The 15,026-nt window shown below is 37.2% G+C and overlaps 1 protein-coding gene across 1 annotated transcript in view; it reads right to left on the bottom strand.

The window, feature by feature from the left end:
• Nucleotides 1-10,758, bottom strand: part of EML4 (EMAP like 4) — a 128,221-nt gene extending 117,463 nt beyond the window's left edge. Inside the window, exon 1 of the mRNA XM_032215322.1 lies at nucleotides 8,949-10,758. Within this exon, the coding sequence (XP_032071213.1) occupies nucleotides 8,949-8,973 (25 nt within the window). The 5' untranslated portion in view covers nucleotides 8,974-10,758. The remainder of the gene's footprint in view (nucleotides 1-8,948) is intronic.
• Nucleotides 10,759-15,026: the final 4,268 nt, after the last annotated feature.

The following is a 15,026-nucleotide window of genomic DNA, read 5'->3' as shown; positions in this document are numbered from 1 at the left end:
ACTAAATTGGAATAATATAATGATGAACATGACTTCCATAGTATCTGATTTCATATTTTATTCCTAATAAACTCACTAGGTTTCCAGTCTTTCTGAAATAATTTATACTTCAGATATAGCTCTGTAAATTAAAAAACTTTAAAAGTATTTCTGGTTTTAAAAGCAATCATAAAATTACAGGCAATTAAAAAATCTATTTTTCAAAGTTTCACCACAAGCAATAGCAAAAAACTTTTATAAACTGAAAGGTGTGTCTTCACAGCCTGAAGCAGACACATTAATTTAAGGTGTGGAAACTACAAAGATTCTTATTTGCATAAAACATATCATCAAGTCTAAACAAGATACAGTAAGTAGTTATATTATAATATGAATTAACATGGAAGATAAAATTAATTTAAAGTTTTAAGAATATACCATATTTTTTGGAGAATAAGATGCACCTTTTTTCCTCAAAAAAGAGGCTGAAATCTGGGTGCGTCTTATACATCGAATACAGCATTTTTTGCCTCCTGAAGTCCTGCCCCTTCACAAAAATGGCCGTGCATACCCTTATGGAGGCTTTCCGAGATCTCCTGGAGGCTGGGGAGGGCAGAAATGAGCAAAAAATGGGCCGTATTTCCCTCCCCCCAAGCAGCACTCTATAAGCCTCCATAAGGCTATGCATGCAATTTTTTGATAAAAAACGAGTCCGTTTTTGTGAAAAATGGGCTTTTTTTTGCTCATTTTTGACCCCCCCTACCCCACCAGGAGCACTCTGCAAGCACCCCCAGGCTATTCATGCCTTTTTTGGGGGGGGAAACGGGTCTGTTTTCATGAAAAATGGGCCGTTTGGGGGAGGTTTGCAGAGTGCAAAAACTTTTTTTTCTCCTTTTGGAAAGCTCTTTAACTGATTGATGAGAATTACATTGATCAACTGCTGTGCCAGCAGAAACAAAGTCTTAGGTGCTTCAGATTATCAGCGATTTCCTTCTTCAGAACATGGATAAATACACCTGGAAACATCTACCTACCTACCTACTCTCTCACTCTCTCCCTACCTATCTACTGTATTTCTCTCTCTCTCTCTTTCTCTCTCCCTATCCCTCTACTTACCTACCTACCTACCTACACTTTCTCTCCCTACCTCCCGACCCACCTACTCTCTCTCTCTCTCTTTCTCTCTCTCTCTATCCCTTTATCTACCTACCTATTTACCTAACTACTCTCTCTCTCTCCTTACCTATCTACTGTATTTCTCTCTCTCTCTCTCTCTCTCTCTCTCTCTCTCTCCCTATCCCTCTACTTACCTACCTACCTACACTTTCTCTCCCTACCTCCCTACCCACCTACTCTCTCTCTCTCTCTCTCTCTATCCCTTTATCTACCTACCTATTTACCTAACTACTCTCTCTCTCTCCTTACCTATCTACTGTATTTCTCTCTCTTTCTCTCTCTCTATCTCTCTATCTACCTACCTCCTTTTAAAAAAAATTTGCCTCTTCAAAACCTTGGTGCGTCTTATATGGCGGTGCATTTTATACTCCAAAAATACAGGTAAGTTAATTAAACTACAGTATCATTTTTATTGTTGAAAAAGATATGTCTTCAATATATTAAAGAAATTCATTACAGCTCCCTTCCATACATATCAAAATCTTATTGTCTTAAGACAATTTTTGTCTTTTCCAGGGCTGGATTACTACATATGATTGTTTTTATATACTTATTTATATATTGATGTATTTTATCATCATATATCAAAGAGCACATGAATCCATAATACATTAGTTCATCACAAAAAGAAACTTTACCTTAGTATCTGCAACACAACTGAGTCAGATAGTATGGATAAAAAAATGACAAGGCACATAATCTGCAGAAATCCAGCTATTCTATCTTTTTGATAATCGCATCTATAATCAGTATTTTTATAATCCTATGCATACACTAACTAAAAAAATCAACCTTCAAGGTCAATTATATTTCTGTTCCTAATGCTTCTGAAAATGTTTCTTCAATCAAATGAGCCTCTGAGTTCCCGTTTTCCCAGGACATAGCTGAATAGCTGCCAATTTAGTTGGATGCACTAGAAAAGCTCATATTATTCCAAATTGTTAAAATAATATAGTAAGCTATACTTTAAAAATAAAGAAACAGTAGGTGGAGTAAGCAGAAAGTTCTTTAAGGTCCTGTGGAAATAATAATTATTCCAAGAAATTAAGGAGGACTAATTCCTCCTTAATTAATTCCATTTGAGGCAAGAAATCTTCCTTGACCAGCTTTAATCCTAATACTGTATATCCCCCGATCTTTAGCAAAAGATGGAAACCATGAGAAAATCAGCTGTCACTTATGAAAATTATTCTATTACTTATACAAGCAATGAAATGTCTCCCCAACTGCCCATTCATCTGAAAGTTATATGCAAAATAAAAAATATAGATTGGACAGTTTATCATTTCTCAATCTGGATTTTTTAAAAAGTAAATCATTATCAAGTCAAAATGTCAACTAAAAATACCAAACTATATATTACAAGAGCCATTTTGTGATTTAAATTTCTAATAAGGTTAAACAGGATTATGCATCACGCAGGAATAGTTATCTACAAAAAACAGGGAGTACTAGCATTCATGAAAGCTAAGGAGTGTCCAAGAAAGCAATATTTTGACATTTTTAAGTAATTGTTTAAACCAAATAGATGTGGCATGTCAAATATGAAGCATCTAATTTTAGTCCTCTTGGTCCTTTAAACACAAGTGCAATGACTAATCTATATATTATAAGGAGTAATAATACTAAAAATCCACTTGTGTGCCCATATTTGAAATGCAATGTGTTTTATATTGTGTTCCACTATTCATAAACTAATTCCATATTATCAAAAGAAAAATAAAGGCAAAACAACACATTTTATGAGTAGCATGGGAAGTAGAGTGGGAAGGAACACAATGAAATTCACTGTATCTATATATGTAGACAACAATTCTAATCAAAACTTCAGTATTAAAGAAGAACAAATTAAATTAGCCATTATCTTAGAATTAGATCCACTACTAAATTATCAGGGTCTATTTATTTTGCTTTTTCTGTTCACATGACCAGAAATAACAAAATGAGAAAGAATGTACGTGGTAGTAAGGTAGGAAACTCTTTAATGCACTTTGATATGGTGATCTATCTTAACGCTAAAATAAAGATACTCGTAAATAGTAAGCACAATCTTTCCATGAGTCACACATGTTTAGTTAAGAAAAACAAATAGAGTATTATATGTTCATTTCCTGTGCCCTTTTGATCACAAGTTTCAAAATATCCAGGAAAAAGTATTTGATAGAATATGGAATAACACAGAGAGAGTGCCAGACTAATAACATGTTGCAAATTATGTTTGACCTGCCAAACATTCTAAAAGAACGAAGCTCACGTTCAAGATAATTTAAATAAATATGTTGTTATAATAATTATTTTTCAGACATAGACCAAGCTATTTAAAAACAGTATTTATAAGTCTGATTATACTGCTTATTTTAATTTTGTTCTTGTTTGCTTTTTATTATTACAGCTATACACATGTCAGAGTTGTAAATTAAGTTAACTACCCTTATAAATTCCTTAAATAATTCTTACCAGCAGTTTTGTTCATATGTAATTATGGCCCAATTTATATTTTCAGTTATAATTAATCACTTTTCCTAAAAGTCATATATTTTTATATACCCAGATTTAGTTATACTTTCCTAATATATACACTACCATGAACAATGTTTCCTAAAGTGATATTTGTTAAGTTCATTAATATGCCTATTTTATGTTTTCTTCTTATATCTGCTTTTGTATGTGCTTTGGAGAAATGTATTGCAAAACTCATAAAAATGTAAGTTTTAAAATACAGTTGCAGTGTGACTTATAAAAGGTAAATTGGGTAAATAATAAGTTACCAATTTCTCCCCTGAGACAATCCTGTTTTTAAGACACAAATAATATTGAGATTTCCAAGTACCTTTCAAAGATAGTCATCCAAAAATATTTCTTCAACTGTTCTTTATCATTAATAGATGATTATGTCTCCAAAATAAACATATCCAGTGCAACAGCCTACAGCAGGCAAAGTTATACTGCCCATCTTCTGGAAGAAGTCAGAGTCTCTCTGACTGTAAGCCTGTATTTTCATAGGGACAGTATTTTATACAGTATACTTTCTGGCCTGGTGTTATGTTAATCAGAAGTCCTCCATCTGCTTTAAGAAAGCATTAATGGGTTATTTGACACCCAGTGACTTATCCTCTCAAGCTCAGGATTTGTTCAGCATCCCTAAACTATGATGTAATACACAAAGCCAAATATATGATGTACAGTTGCAGGCACTGGGTATGTCTACTCTAATGAAGAGAAGGACTAGGAATGACTTGACAGCATCTTCCAGAGGAGCTTCCACAGAGAAGCATCTGAAGTCAAGAGAAGTAACATATAAAAGTTTATCAAAGACAGACCCAACATGGAATTAAGGAGAAATATCCTGCCAGTAAGAATAATTAATTAGTGGAACAGGTTGCTTCCAGAAGTTGTGGGTGCTGCATCATTGGAGGTTTTTAAAAAGAAATTGGACAGTCATTTGTCTGAAATTGTATAGTGTAAAATTGTATAGTATCCAGAGGGCTAGACTGGAAGACTTCCAACTAACCCTGTTATTCTGTAATTTTGTAATTCTGATATGTCACTCCCCAAATCACTGAACAACCACAGAGGCTGAATAAGCATATTAAATTGGGATGGGATGTGTGTGCACTAATGTAAGAAACACAGAAAGCCAAATCCCAAGTCATAGATATAGAAATGGAATCCAAATCTGTATCATCTAGGCCTGGGGCAATAGGTTTTGCCCCAATCCTTTGAATAGGAAATAGGTAAGAAATCTTCATAGTATATTTTTATTGTTCTGAAACTTGCTTGGAAAATATGTTTAAAAAAGACACAAGCAGAAATGTAACTAATAAAATATAAACCTTTTTAAAATACCACATTCTGGTAGGCCAGTATTATTTTCATAAAGTAATAATTTATGATAAATAATTTAATAAAGCATTACAGTAGTAATTTGCATGACTAAAAGTGTTTGAAACTTAATCCTTGCTGAAGGGATTTGAACAGAGAGAAAGAACTTATACTTCCTTAGAAGCAATCTAACAATTGTTTCTACATTCTTACTTTATTTCTACCCTGGCGATCAATGGGGTGACAGATGTCGCAGCCAGATCGCCCTCAGATTCATTTCTATACTCTGGTTTCTCTTCAGATCGTATAAATCTTTTGCCTTTTTTTTTTTTACTTTATCTCATGTAAATATGCTTTTTTATGAAATTCCTTAACTTTTCCCACTCCTGAAACAGCAAGTATGGGCAAGTACTTTAGAAAATTTAGAAAGGGACAATTAGTTCTACAATGAGAAAACCACTCCACTGATTCATCAAATGACTTTGACCTTCAGATGCTGAATCTCTAACTCTCTTTTCATTTCATTCCACAAATTCCTATAAAAATAGGTTATGAGATAAAAAGAAATATGCTGTATTTTGCTAAATCTTCTACCTTAAATCATGAAAACAAATTTCACTAATGCAATAGCACCAACTTTTAATGAAATATGGTTATATTTGTACAACCATATTTCATATTTCAACTGCATTCTATACCTGACATGGGACAGAAACCAAATTCTTACTTATGGTATAAATTTGTATTATGATCACTTCAAACTACAAGTGAGCTTACAGTAAAAAAGCAGCATTACAACCTAGCTTCTCCTTAAGTTTTTTTTTTCAGGGAGAATTTACAGTACATACTGATCAATTTATAGTATTAATGCCATGCAATTAGCTGAACCTGGATTTATTCAGCTACATAGATTTAACATGATCATATGGACAAAAAAGAGAGAAATAGCAGATGGAAAGCAACAAGGTGCTGCTTAAGCATTCCAAGACTATCAGAAATATTTTCCCAAAAACAATGGAATGAGATGTTCATTCATGCCGCCATGTATTAGTCCTATGTGGGCATTATAATTTATCTTTATTGCTGTTCTATTACAAAACAGATGTATGGAAGTGAAACTTAAAGGCAGTAGGCTGGAGGCAAGAACATTAAGAAAGAAAAATGAGGTATCATTCTTCCAATCAATTATACACCTAAATGTTAAAGAATATTTAGGAGTATAATTGATTGGAATAATAATACTATACTTTTCTTGAATATTTAGGCTTAGGATTCTCCATTTTTCCTATCTACAACATGTACATTAATATGAACCTGTAGCTTCATTTTTAATTGTTTCATTATGGTCATTTTTAAATGTTCCAAAACAATCCAGATGTATAACTAGAGATAGCAAAACTAATTAATGCATTGTACTGATGATTCCCAGATTTCATAAGACCTGCCTTACATAAACTCAATTTATTCATGTATCCATTTTCTCTGCCCTTCGCTGGCTTCAGCCACCACTGCTACCTGTTCCTAGAAGATCAGACCCTGGCCTCTTAGAAACTAAGAGCAATAGCATTTAGACTTCTATACGGCTTTACACTGTTTTACATTGTCTCTAAGTGGTTTACAGAGTCAGCAGATTGCCCCCAACAACCTGGGTCTTCATTTTATGGACCTCGTAAAGATGGAAGGTTGAGTCAACTTTGAGCCGCTCAGAATCAAACTCCTGGAATGAGAAGTGAGTTAGCATGCAGTACTGCATCCTAACCAGTGTACTTATTTCCACAATGGTTTTTAATAACCACTCACCTCTCCCACAGCCACATAGCCCTATGAGCCCATTGCTGCAGGCTAATTCAGTTTAAATACATTCAAACTTTATTTGTCCTTTTCCTTGCTTTTCCTTAGGCTTTGTCTGCTGGCTCATCATAAAAAAACTGACAAATGTCCCTGTGAGAAGTTTCTCTGGATGGGAGAACATACTATTTCATGACTTTCAGGGATTTCTCCCTCCCTTCTCCTCTCTCCACAGTTACTTGCAAATTAGATAAGCACAAGACCTAATTTAGGTCTAAATGCACAGCCTTTTTATAAGGCATCAATCCAACATAGGTCAGATCAGAATCATATCTCAAAGCAACATTTTGCCATCCTGTGCAAAGATGTAACATTTTGAGAAATTTTGAAGCATTAGAAAAGGAATATTTTTCCTACTCTTCTCAGGAAAACAACCGAGAAATGTCTGGAAAATTGGAATAATTGCATTGTTCATTTTCATATCAATCACTTACAAGTTTTAATTAACGTTGCTATTTAAAGAACATACAATACAGTATGTAAACACTGATTTACTATTTCAATTATTATTTGGCTCTATTTATTATACTATGCCTAATTAATTTATTTTACTTTACAATGTGTAAATTTTTCTACAAAGCCTCAAAATCTTTAAAAAATCTATTATAAATTCAGTTTGGCAAGTTACCAAAAAAAATCACAATTCAGAAAAAAATATCAAAAAGCAATACAACAATTTAACCTCCTTAGATACTTAGGGCTCAAGAATCCAGGTGGAACTGACCCACTGGCTTCTAGAATAAAAGCTGGCAATAGAAAAGCCCATAAGCAAATGAGGCACTGACTCCTCATTCCTTCTTTGGTGAAAATTAGCAATGCAAAGGATTAGCAAAAATATATCTTGCTCTTCTTACATTTGAGAGTTGTACTGCACTGTTTGTCCTCTCTACACCGTTTGGGTACAAGAAGTGTAGCACTCTGATTAGAGTTTAAAAAATCTTATTACGTTAGTATTTTAAGGGAAAGATAACAAATATGAGTACTTGTTTTATTGCATCCAATACTGCAAAAGAAAATATTTCACTAGAGCGATATGTTATAACTTTCTGAAATTTAAAAGGGGGGCAAAATGCCCATTTTTATCTCTTTGTCCTGGAAGTAAGTAGAAATATTAATTTGAATTCACCAAATAACAGGTTCACCTACTCAATAACTTCAATATGATCATGTTAATACAATGTATTGTGTGTACAAATGTACGTGTTTATACACATACATACATACATACATACATACATACATACGTGTGTGTGTGTGTGTGTGTGTGTGTGTGTGTGTGTGTGTGTAGGTAGGTAGGTAGGTACACACGCACACAGAGGGAGGGAGGGAGACTAAGACATGAAGAAAATCTGAAGGAGAAAAGCAAGCACCGCAACTCCTAAGACAGAAAGAACCAAACAGGCATGGAGAGAGACTTCAGTCAAGGTAGCGAAGATGCTATCCGTTTCCTCTCCATACAAAGGTTTTTAATGCATCTATTATGGTTTTATCGGCTCCGTCAGCGCCGTTGGGAAGATCAGAATGTAGCAGGAAAAAGAACCGCTCGGTTTTTTTCCTTGTAAAGAGAGCAACTGAATGATAAAGTCATGTATACATTAGGGTGTACTTCGATCCAGGGGGGAAGAAGAAGGAATGAATTTGTGCGTATCAGATTTATATACAACATCCAAGCAACTTAGTTAAATGTCCTGGAGTCACCCCCCTCGGTCCAATGTGTAATCCCCCCTCCCCCGAAATACATCCATGCTTTTCTTTCAATAGTCACCAACCTCTCATTTTCTCTTCCCACCCGCCGTCTCCCTCCCTTCCCCGGCATGCATTTTTCAGACGAAAGACTTCGGCAGGCAGCCTTGCAGAGAGGAAGGTCAGGGAAAAGCGTCGTTGCCGCCGCTACACTTTGCCGCGAAAAACATTCACCTTGAGGATCAAGGAGGAGCCGGACGCGGTTTCGGGTCGCCCAAGTCCCTAGACAGCCCCTCCGCGCGAAAGAATCCGAGGGAGGAAATGGACCTGGCCTGCAGTTCAGGCAGAGACGCGCACTTGTGTGGCAACGCTGCCCCGACCGACAGCTACAGACTTGGCTCCCGGCCGCCACGAGCCATTTACTAGGCGCCTTAACTTACCCAAACTACCGGCGAAACCGTCCATTTTGGGCGCCGCGGCGTCAACGTCCGAGCTCGACCTCGGGCCGCCGGCTCCGTCTGAAAAGGGAGGAGGAAGAAGAAGCGGCAGGCGGGGGGCAGCTCATTCACTCTTGCCGCGGTTGCGGCTGCCCACTCAGCACCCGCGGCACGCGATGCCCGCTCGCCTTCCCTGCCTGCCGCGGACGCTGCTCTGGCCCCACGCGCCTGCGGCGCAAGCTGCTCGGCAAAAGACAGGTCCGCTCGCCTGCCCGCCTGCCGCCCGCTCGCTCGCTCGCTCCGAGACCCCCTCTCGCAGGAGCAGCAGCCGCGGCCAGTTTCTAACCCCCTCCCCCAACCGCTTTCGGGCCCGCCCTGCAGCGGCCGCGTTGCTTTCGCGCTTCCGACTCCGCCTTCCTTTGGCAGCCGAGGCTTCTCCTCCAGCGGCGGTTGCTGAGGGTCTGGGGGCGAGGCGGGCCTGGAGAGGGGAAGCTGGCGGCGGCGATCTCAGTTTGGTACGCCTGAGGCCCGGTCCTTTAGAGTCAGAAGTCGCCGGAAAACAGGGAGGCTTGACTCCCAAGCTGCCTGGAGCCTGAGCGATTTGGGGGCAGTAGCGTGTTTCGGGGTAAGGCGTTAGTCCAGGGGCTTTTCTCGGGTATAACAACATCCCAGTAAAAGCTAACTAACTTATTATTCTTAGTAGAGGGGTGTTGCTGGCACTTAAAGAAAGAATTATTCGAGAGGAACCCATGTAATTTAATGGGGAGCTGCCAGATGGAATGGATTCAGGATTGCAGTTGACTGATTTCTTAAGTCTGCGGAAAATTATACCCTCGTAAAATTTGCTGTCCCAAGTGCCAGTCTTGATTCTGCTTAGTCTGTTGTGAGTTATTGTCAGTGGTGTTTGTTTCTTTTTCTTTTTAATTCAGACATTTGTATACTGGCCTAGATTATTTGCCTTAAGGCCATGTTAGGCAAAGAAAGAGGCTGAAATTTCTAACTTTGCAGCCTTCCTTCTTTGGAATGTCACCTGGGAATATTTGCTAGTGAGGTGGGATCTAACACCAGGAGTTTGTCAAGGGTCTTTTTATACTCCTCTCCCATTCCTCCATTTTGTTCAGCACAGGCTTAACAAAGTGTGTAACTTCTGAGTTCCTGAAAGTATCTCTTAGACTTAGACCTTGTCATTTGACTATTACACCACTTTATTCTTGTGCAAAGCCAGCAAAAACAATTTAGGAAGTACACCTAACAATACCAGTTGTACAATCAAGTTTAGTAGCACAAATCTGCTCAAGTGAAGGCACAGTAGGTGTCTCCATGTATGCTCAGATTTACATTAAAAAATTACTTCTTTTAGACTAGTGAGTAAACATGCATTCCATAGTTTACTTTGCATTAGCAAAAAGCAAGACAGTTATTAAAAGTCTGGAAATTCTCAGTGATACAGGTCATGGTTGTCCCTGAAGAGCTGAAGAAGCTTCTTGGATAAGAAGCGAAACTTCTTCAAAGAAAAAACAGAAAGTCCAGTTGCCTCTTGAAAAAAGAATGGCGCCATTATTAAAATATCCCTTGCCTGAAATACCCAATAGGTGCCTCTCTGAACACATCCAACACTCATCCAATGTCATAGGCAAGAAAGCATTACAGATATTAAATACTATAAGGCTGGAGTTGCTGGACATAGTGGATTAAAAGGGAAAACATTAATAATTAGTAAAACTAAGAATAATTTATGATAGTCTCCTGTTGTGGCCCAGCAGGATCCGGTTGAGCTGCTGATGGACTCAGATAGCGAGGAACCATATGAGTCTGCCAGGGAAGATGTGGAGGACCCTGAGCAGGGTTCAGACTCAGAGCAGGGACCAGAGAGGCTGGTTGGCCACCAGCAGGTGCCTGAGGCATGGAGCAGTGTGGGAGGACTCAAGGCAGTTTGTTCCTGACGCTAGACAGAGAAGGGCGGAGAAACGGAAGCAGCAGCTACAGAGGCAGACTCAGAGACAATAATTAAGTCCAGGTGGTTGTGGCTTGGCCCCTCCCAAGAGAGTATATAAGTAAAGAAGTGGGAGGAGTCATTTGCAAGACACAACCATTTGAAACTATTGGAATACTCTGTCTGTCGTGTATCTGTGCCCATTGGATTTTCAACTAGTCTTGCATGTGAGTCGGGTCTGGGCCTTCAGCCAAAGGAGTTGATAAAGCCGTGATTAAAGAGTGGCAAACAGCCAAGCTTGTGTCTAGATGATTTGCAGGTCGGGAGGGGGGGGGTCAGAACAGTCTCCCTTAATAAAATGTACCTTCAGGGACTAGAAGAAGAAGTTGCAGTTGACAGTGTTTGTGCTTGTGCCATGATTTAAGTGCAAGTGCTAGCCTAAACATGATTAGAAGGAGTGTAGCACACTATTCGAAATAATTGGTTCGAACCTGGTAAACTCAGATACCTTATTCTCAGAAAAGCCAGGCTGTGAAGATTAAAAAGAAAAGCAAGGTAATAGACAATCTAACGGATTATATTCCAGGACCAAAATAATAGTTTGGTCTTGGAATAGTGTTAGTGTATTTTGCAATGATCTTGAGAACCGGTTTCTGATTGAAGTATGCAAGGACTATTAAATCTACTCCAAGGGAAAGATCTAAGCCTCTGTTAGTAATATGATCCACAGCTGTTTAAAGGATAGTCCAATTCAGAAAAGGCAGTTCTCTTCCCTTAGTCTAATAGATTAAACAAAACTGAAAAACTGTACCTTTTGCTTTTAACCATAATTTTGTGAAATTTGCAAAGAAGTTAATAATAAAATATGTTAAAACATAGTTTAGAGCTATTGTCTTTCTTGTTTCACTTGTATAATTTTAATTATAATATATAAATGGAATTATGTGAACATATGTAACTGAAACGACTGAAATTTGCATTATGTTGTAATCTTAAATAGATTTTTTTATAAAATTATGTATTGTTGACATATGCTACCAAGATAAATTGTCTAGAACAGTGGTTCTCAACCTGTGGTCTGTGGACCCCTGGGAAGTCACATTGTCACTGGGGTTTTTCAAAAGCTTGAAGAAATTTTATGATTTAAACCTTGGGTTTTGGGGGTCTGTGACCATGGTCCATGGCCACAAAAGGTATTTTGTATAATTATGACACAACATACTCTGGAAACCATTTTCAAGAAACCATTTAAAATTGGAGGTATTCTTGTTGGTATTTTACCAGAGAAATATAGTAAAGAGGATATATACTTGATTATTCATATAATAATTGCAGCTAGAATTGTATTTGCACAACATTGGAAGATAGAAAAAATTCCTTCAGAAGGAGAGGTAATCAAGAAAATATTAGATTGTGCAGAAATGAATAGATTAACATTGTGATTAAGGGGAAGGAAGAATCAGAGTATACAATATATGGGGGAGATTTTATCATTGGATAGAAAATAAATATGGATAAAAACAGAAACAAAATTAAATAAACTGGGAAGGGAAGTAGAGTAATGGGAGAAGATGAAATGTAAATGAAATGTAAAGATAAGCTGTGAGATAAACGTAGAGTAAAAATGATAGTAAATGTTAAATATGATGACACAAAACTACTCAGATGACACACTATTTGATTAAAGATGTATGATTTTTGTAAAAAAAAACTTTTTATTAAAAAAAGAAACCATTTTCAAAAATCCATAAAAATGTCATGGAACATTTCCTGAAATGCACTGACATGCAAGATGCCCTTTTTCCAAATTTATCATTTTCAGGAACCATTCCTTATTTCCTGCATATTATACCGTGACTATGCCAGTAGCTGTATAAGTTCATTGGATCTGTTTTATACTGATGCCTCCTTGAAGTCGTAGGCATCAAGGATTCTTTATTAACCACTAGGTAGAGGTATTATTGTAGATATATTAATATACAAACGCGTAACTAGTGTATACATATTTCAGCACTGGAATAAGAGTGCCCATCAACAATAATGTACCTGGCGTTACTAATACAAGTGGTGCATTCTTGTAATTCTTGGAAAATCTCTTTTTTAAAAAATGTACATAAGCATGCAGTACAAAGAAGGAAGATTGAATGTATTCAAAGCCTACCAAATAACTTACAAGCAGTATCAACAAACATAAACTTTAAAAAAGAATTTATTTTAATAGTAATTGTCAATAAAATAACATGCTATTTTAATAGTAGAAGCTAGAGTACTACTACTGTTGGAAGCTTTCCATAGATATTGGTGTGAGAGCAAGGATCTATCTTGTCAAGCTGTAATCACTGTCAGTATTATGACAAAGTTCCAGAAAGGGTAGTTGCTGTTTTGGGGAATAAGGGTAATCTTTACAAAAGGAATGTGTTTTTTTTTTTTTAATGTTTGTATGAGGGAACGTTTCCAAATACAATCTCTGACTTTTAAAGTGGTATAATCCTAAAAGTATTCTAATACCTCAAAAAAAATATGAAGGAAATTTTAAAAGACCTATAGGAATCTTACTGAGTGTGAATCTACGTAGCGTACAATTTGATAACAAGTATTAAGTGAAACAACTTAACTCAAACTTGTCCAGGAAATTATTAAACAGAAGGTAATAGTGATGCCTAAAGCACAGAGTGCCAAAGAATTGAGGCCTTTGAACGATGGTGTTGGAGAAGCCTCCTGCGAGTTCCTTGGATTGCAAGGCAATCAAACTGGTCAGCCCTAGAGGAGATCAACCCTGACTGCTCTTTAGAAGGCCAGATCCTGAAGATGAAACTCAAATACTTTGGCCACCTAATGAGAAAGAAGGATTCACTGGAGAAGAGCCTAATGCTGGGAACAATTGAGGGCAAAAGAAGAAAGGGACTACAGAGAATGAAGTGGCTGGATGGAATCACTGAAGCAGTCGGCTTGAGCTTAAATGGACTCCGGAGGATGATATAGGGCAGGAAGGCCTGGAGGAACGCTGTCCATGGGGTTGCGATGGGTCGGACACGATTTCACAACTAACTATAACAACAATAGTGATGCAGATGTTTTATATCTTTTTTCTAATAAAATCATAGTAAATTTTCTGGAATCATACATAAGAATATTCTCCAGTGTTTCTAGTTAGCATAGCAAGTGTTGAGGACTTTTGCAAAGAAATAAACTACATATTGTTGACAAATAATGCACTTGCACACTTTACATTAATTCTGGTGAGGCTCTAGGATATTTCTCCTATTACAAATACTCTGCCAGTGAAAGCTGTGATTAAAAAAACCTTAAGAAATTTACTTTTTTTTCTTCTAGTAGCAGAATTATAAAAACAGCAGGCTGATAAAATTATAGGAACACATTACTTGCAAAGTGTGTCTTCAGGTAGCAAATACTGCAGAAATTCTGAATGTGGGCAACTCAGGAAATCAAGTAAAGAACCATCGAATACCATCTGTGTCAGCAAAAGCTTTTGGCAGAGTTAACTGAATGAAACCATTTTCTTCATGGAAGTATTAATATAGCTTTCTGACATGATGAGTACAGACTGCCATAAGTGTTTACTACCCCCACTGAATTTCTGCATCATTTACTTTATGAAGGAATGCAGCCTTAAGAAAATGTGTGAGGCCCATTGGCCATTTAGCCCAAAATTCATTCAGGGAAGATTATTCAGTTTATACTGCTTGTAATAATAATTCTGTTCACAAAATATAAAAACTCAAAATAAACAATGATATAATACCAGAGCAAGAGAGAGCTTATCGTCACCTTTCAAAATAGGAAGGATGGGAAATAGAAACAAGTATAAAACAAGAGCTCATTGTCCTTTTCAGAGAAAGAGCAAAGGCATAAGCCTCCTTGGTGCCAGTTCCTGATTGTCCTGCTGGTAATGTTTCTCTTAATATGGGCTCAAAAGGTCCATCTGCCTTAAACAACCATTCTTAAGAGTTTTGGCTTCAACTAAATGAAAATTGTGTGAGGAGTGTGTGTATGTATGGCTTCTGCAGTTGGTTTGGTTTTTGGCTTCTGCAATTAAATGCAAATGCAATGTGTGGGAATGTATACACATACACATACACATACATACCAGTTGGTACATACCTATATACCGAGTGGCTTCTGATGTT

The sequence above is a fragment of the Thamnophis elegans genome, chromosome 4 (genome assembly GCF_009769535.1).
Source record: "Thamnophis elegans isolate rThaEle1 chromosome 4, rThaEle1.pri, whole genome shotgun sequence".
In the NCBI taxonomy this organism is placed as follows: domain Eukaryota; kingdom Metazoa; phylum Chordata; class Lepidosauria; order Squamata; family Colubridae; genus Thamnophis; species Thamnophis elegans.
Note: the sequence above shows the minus strand (reverse complement) of the source record. Positions and strands in the feature narration are given on the sequence as shown.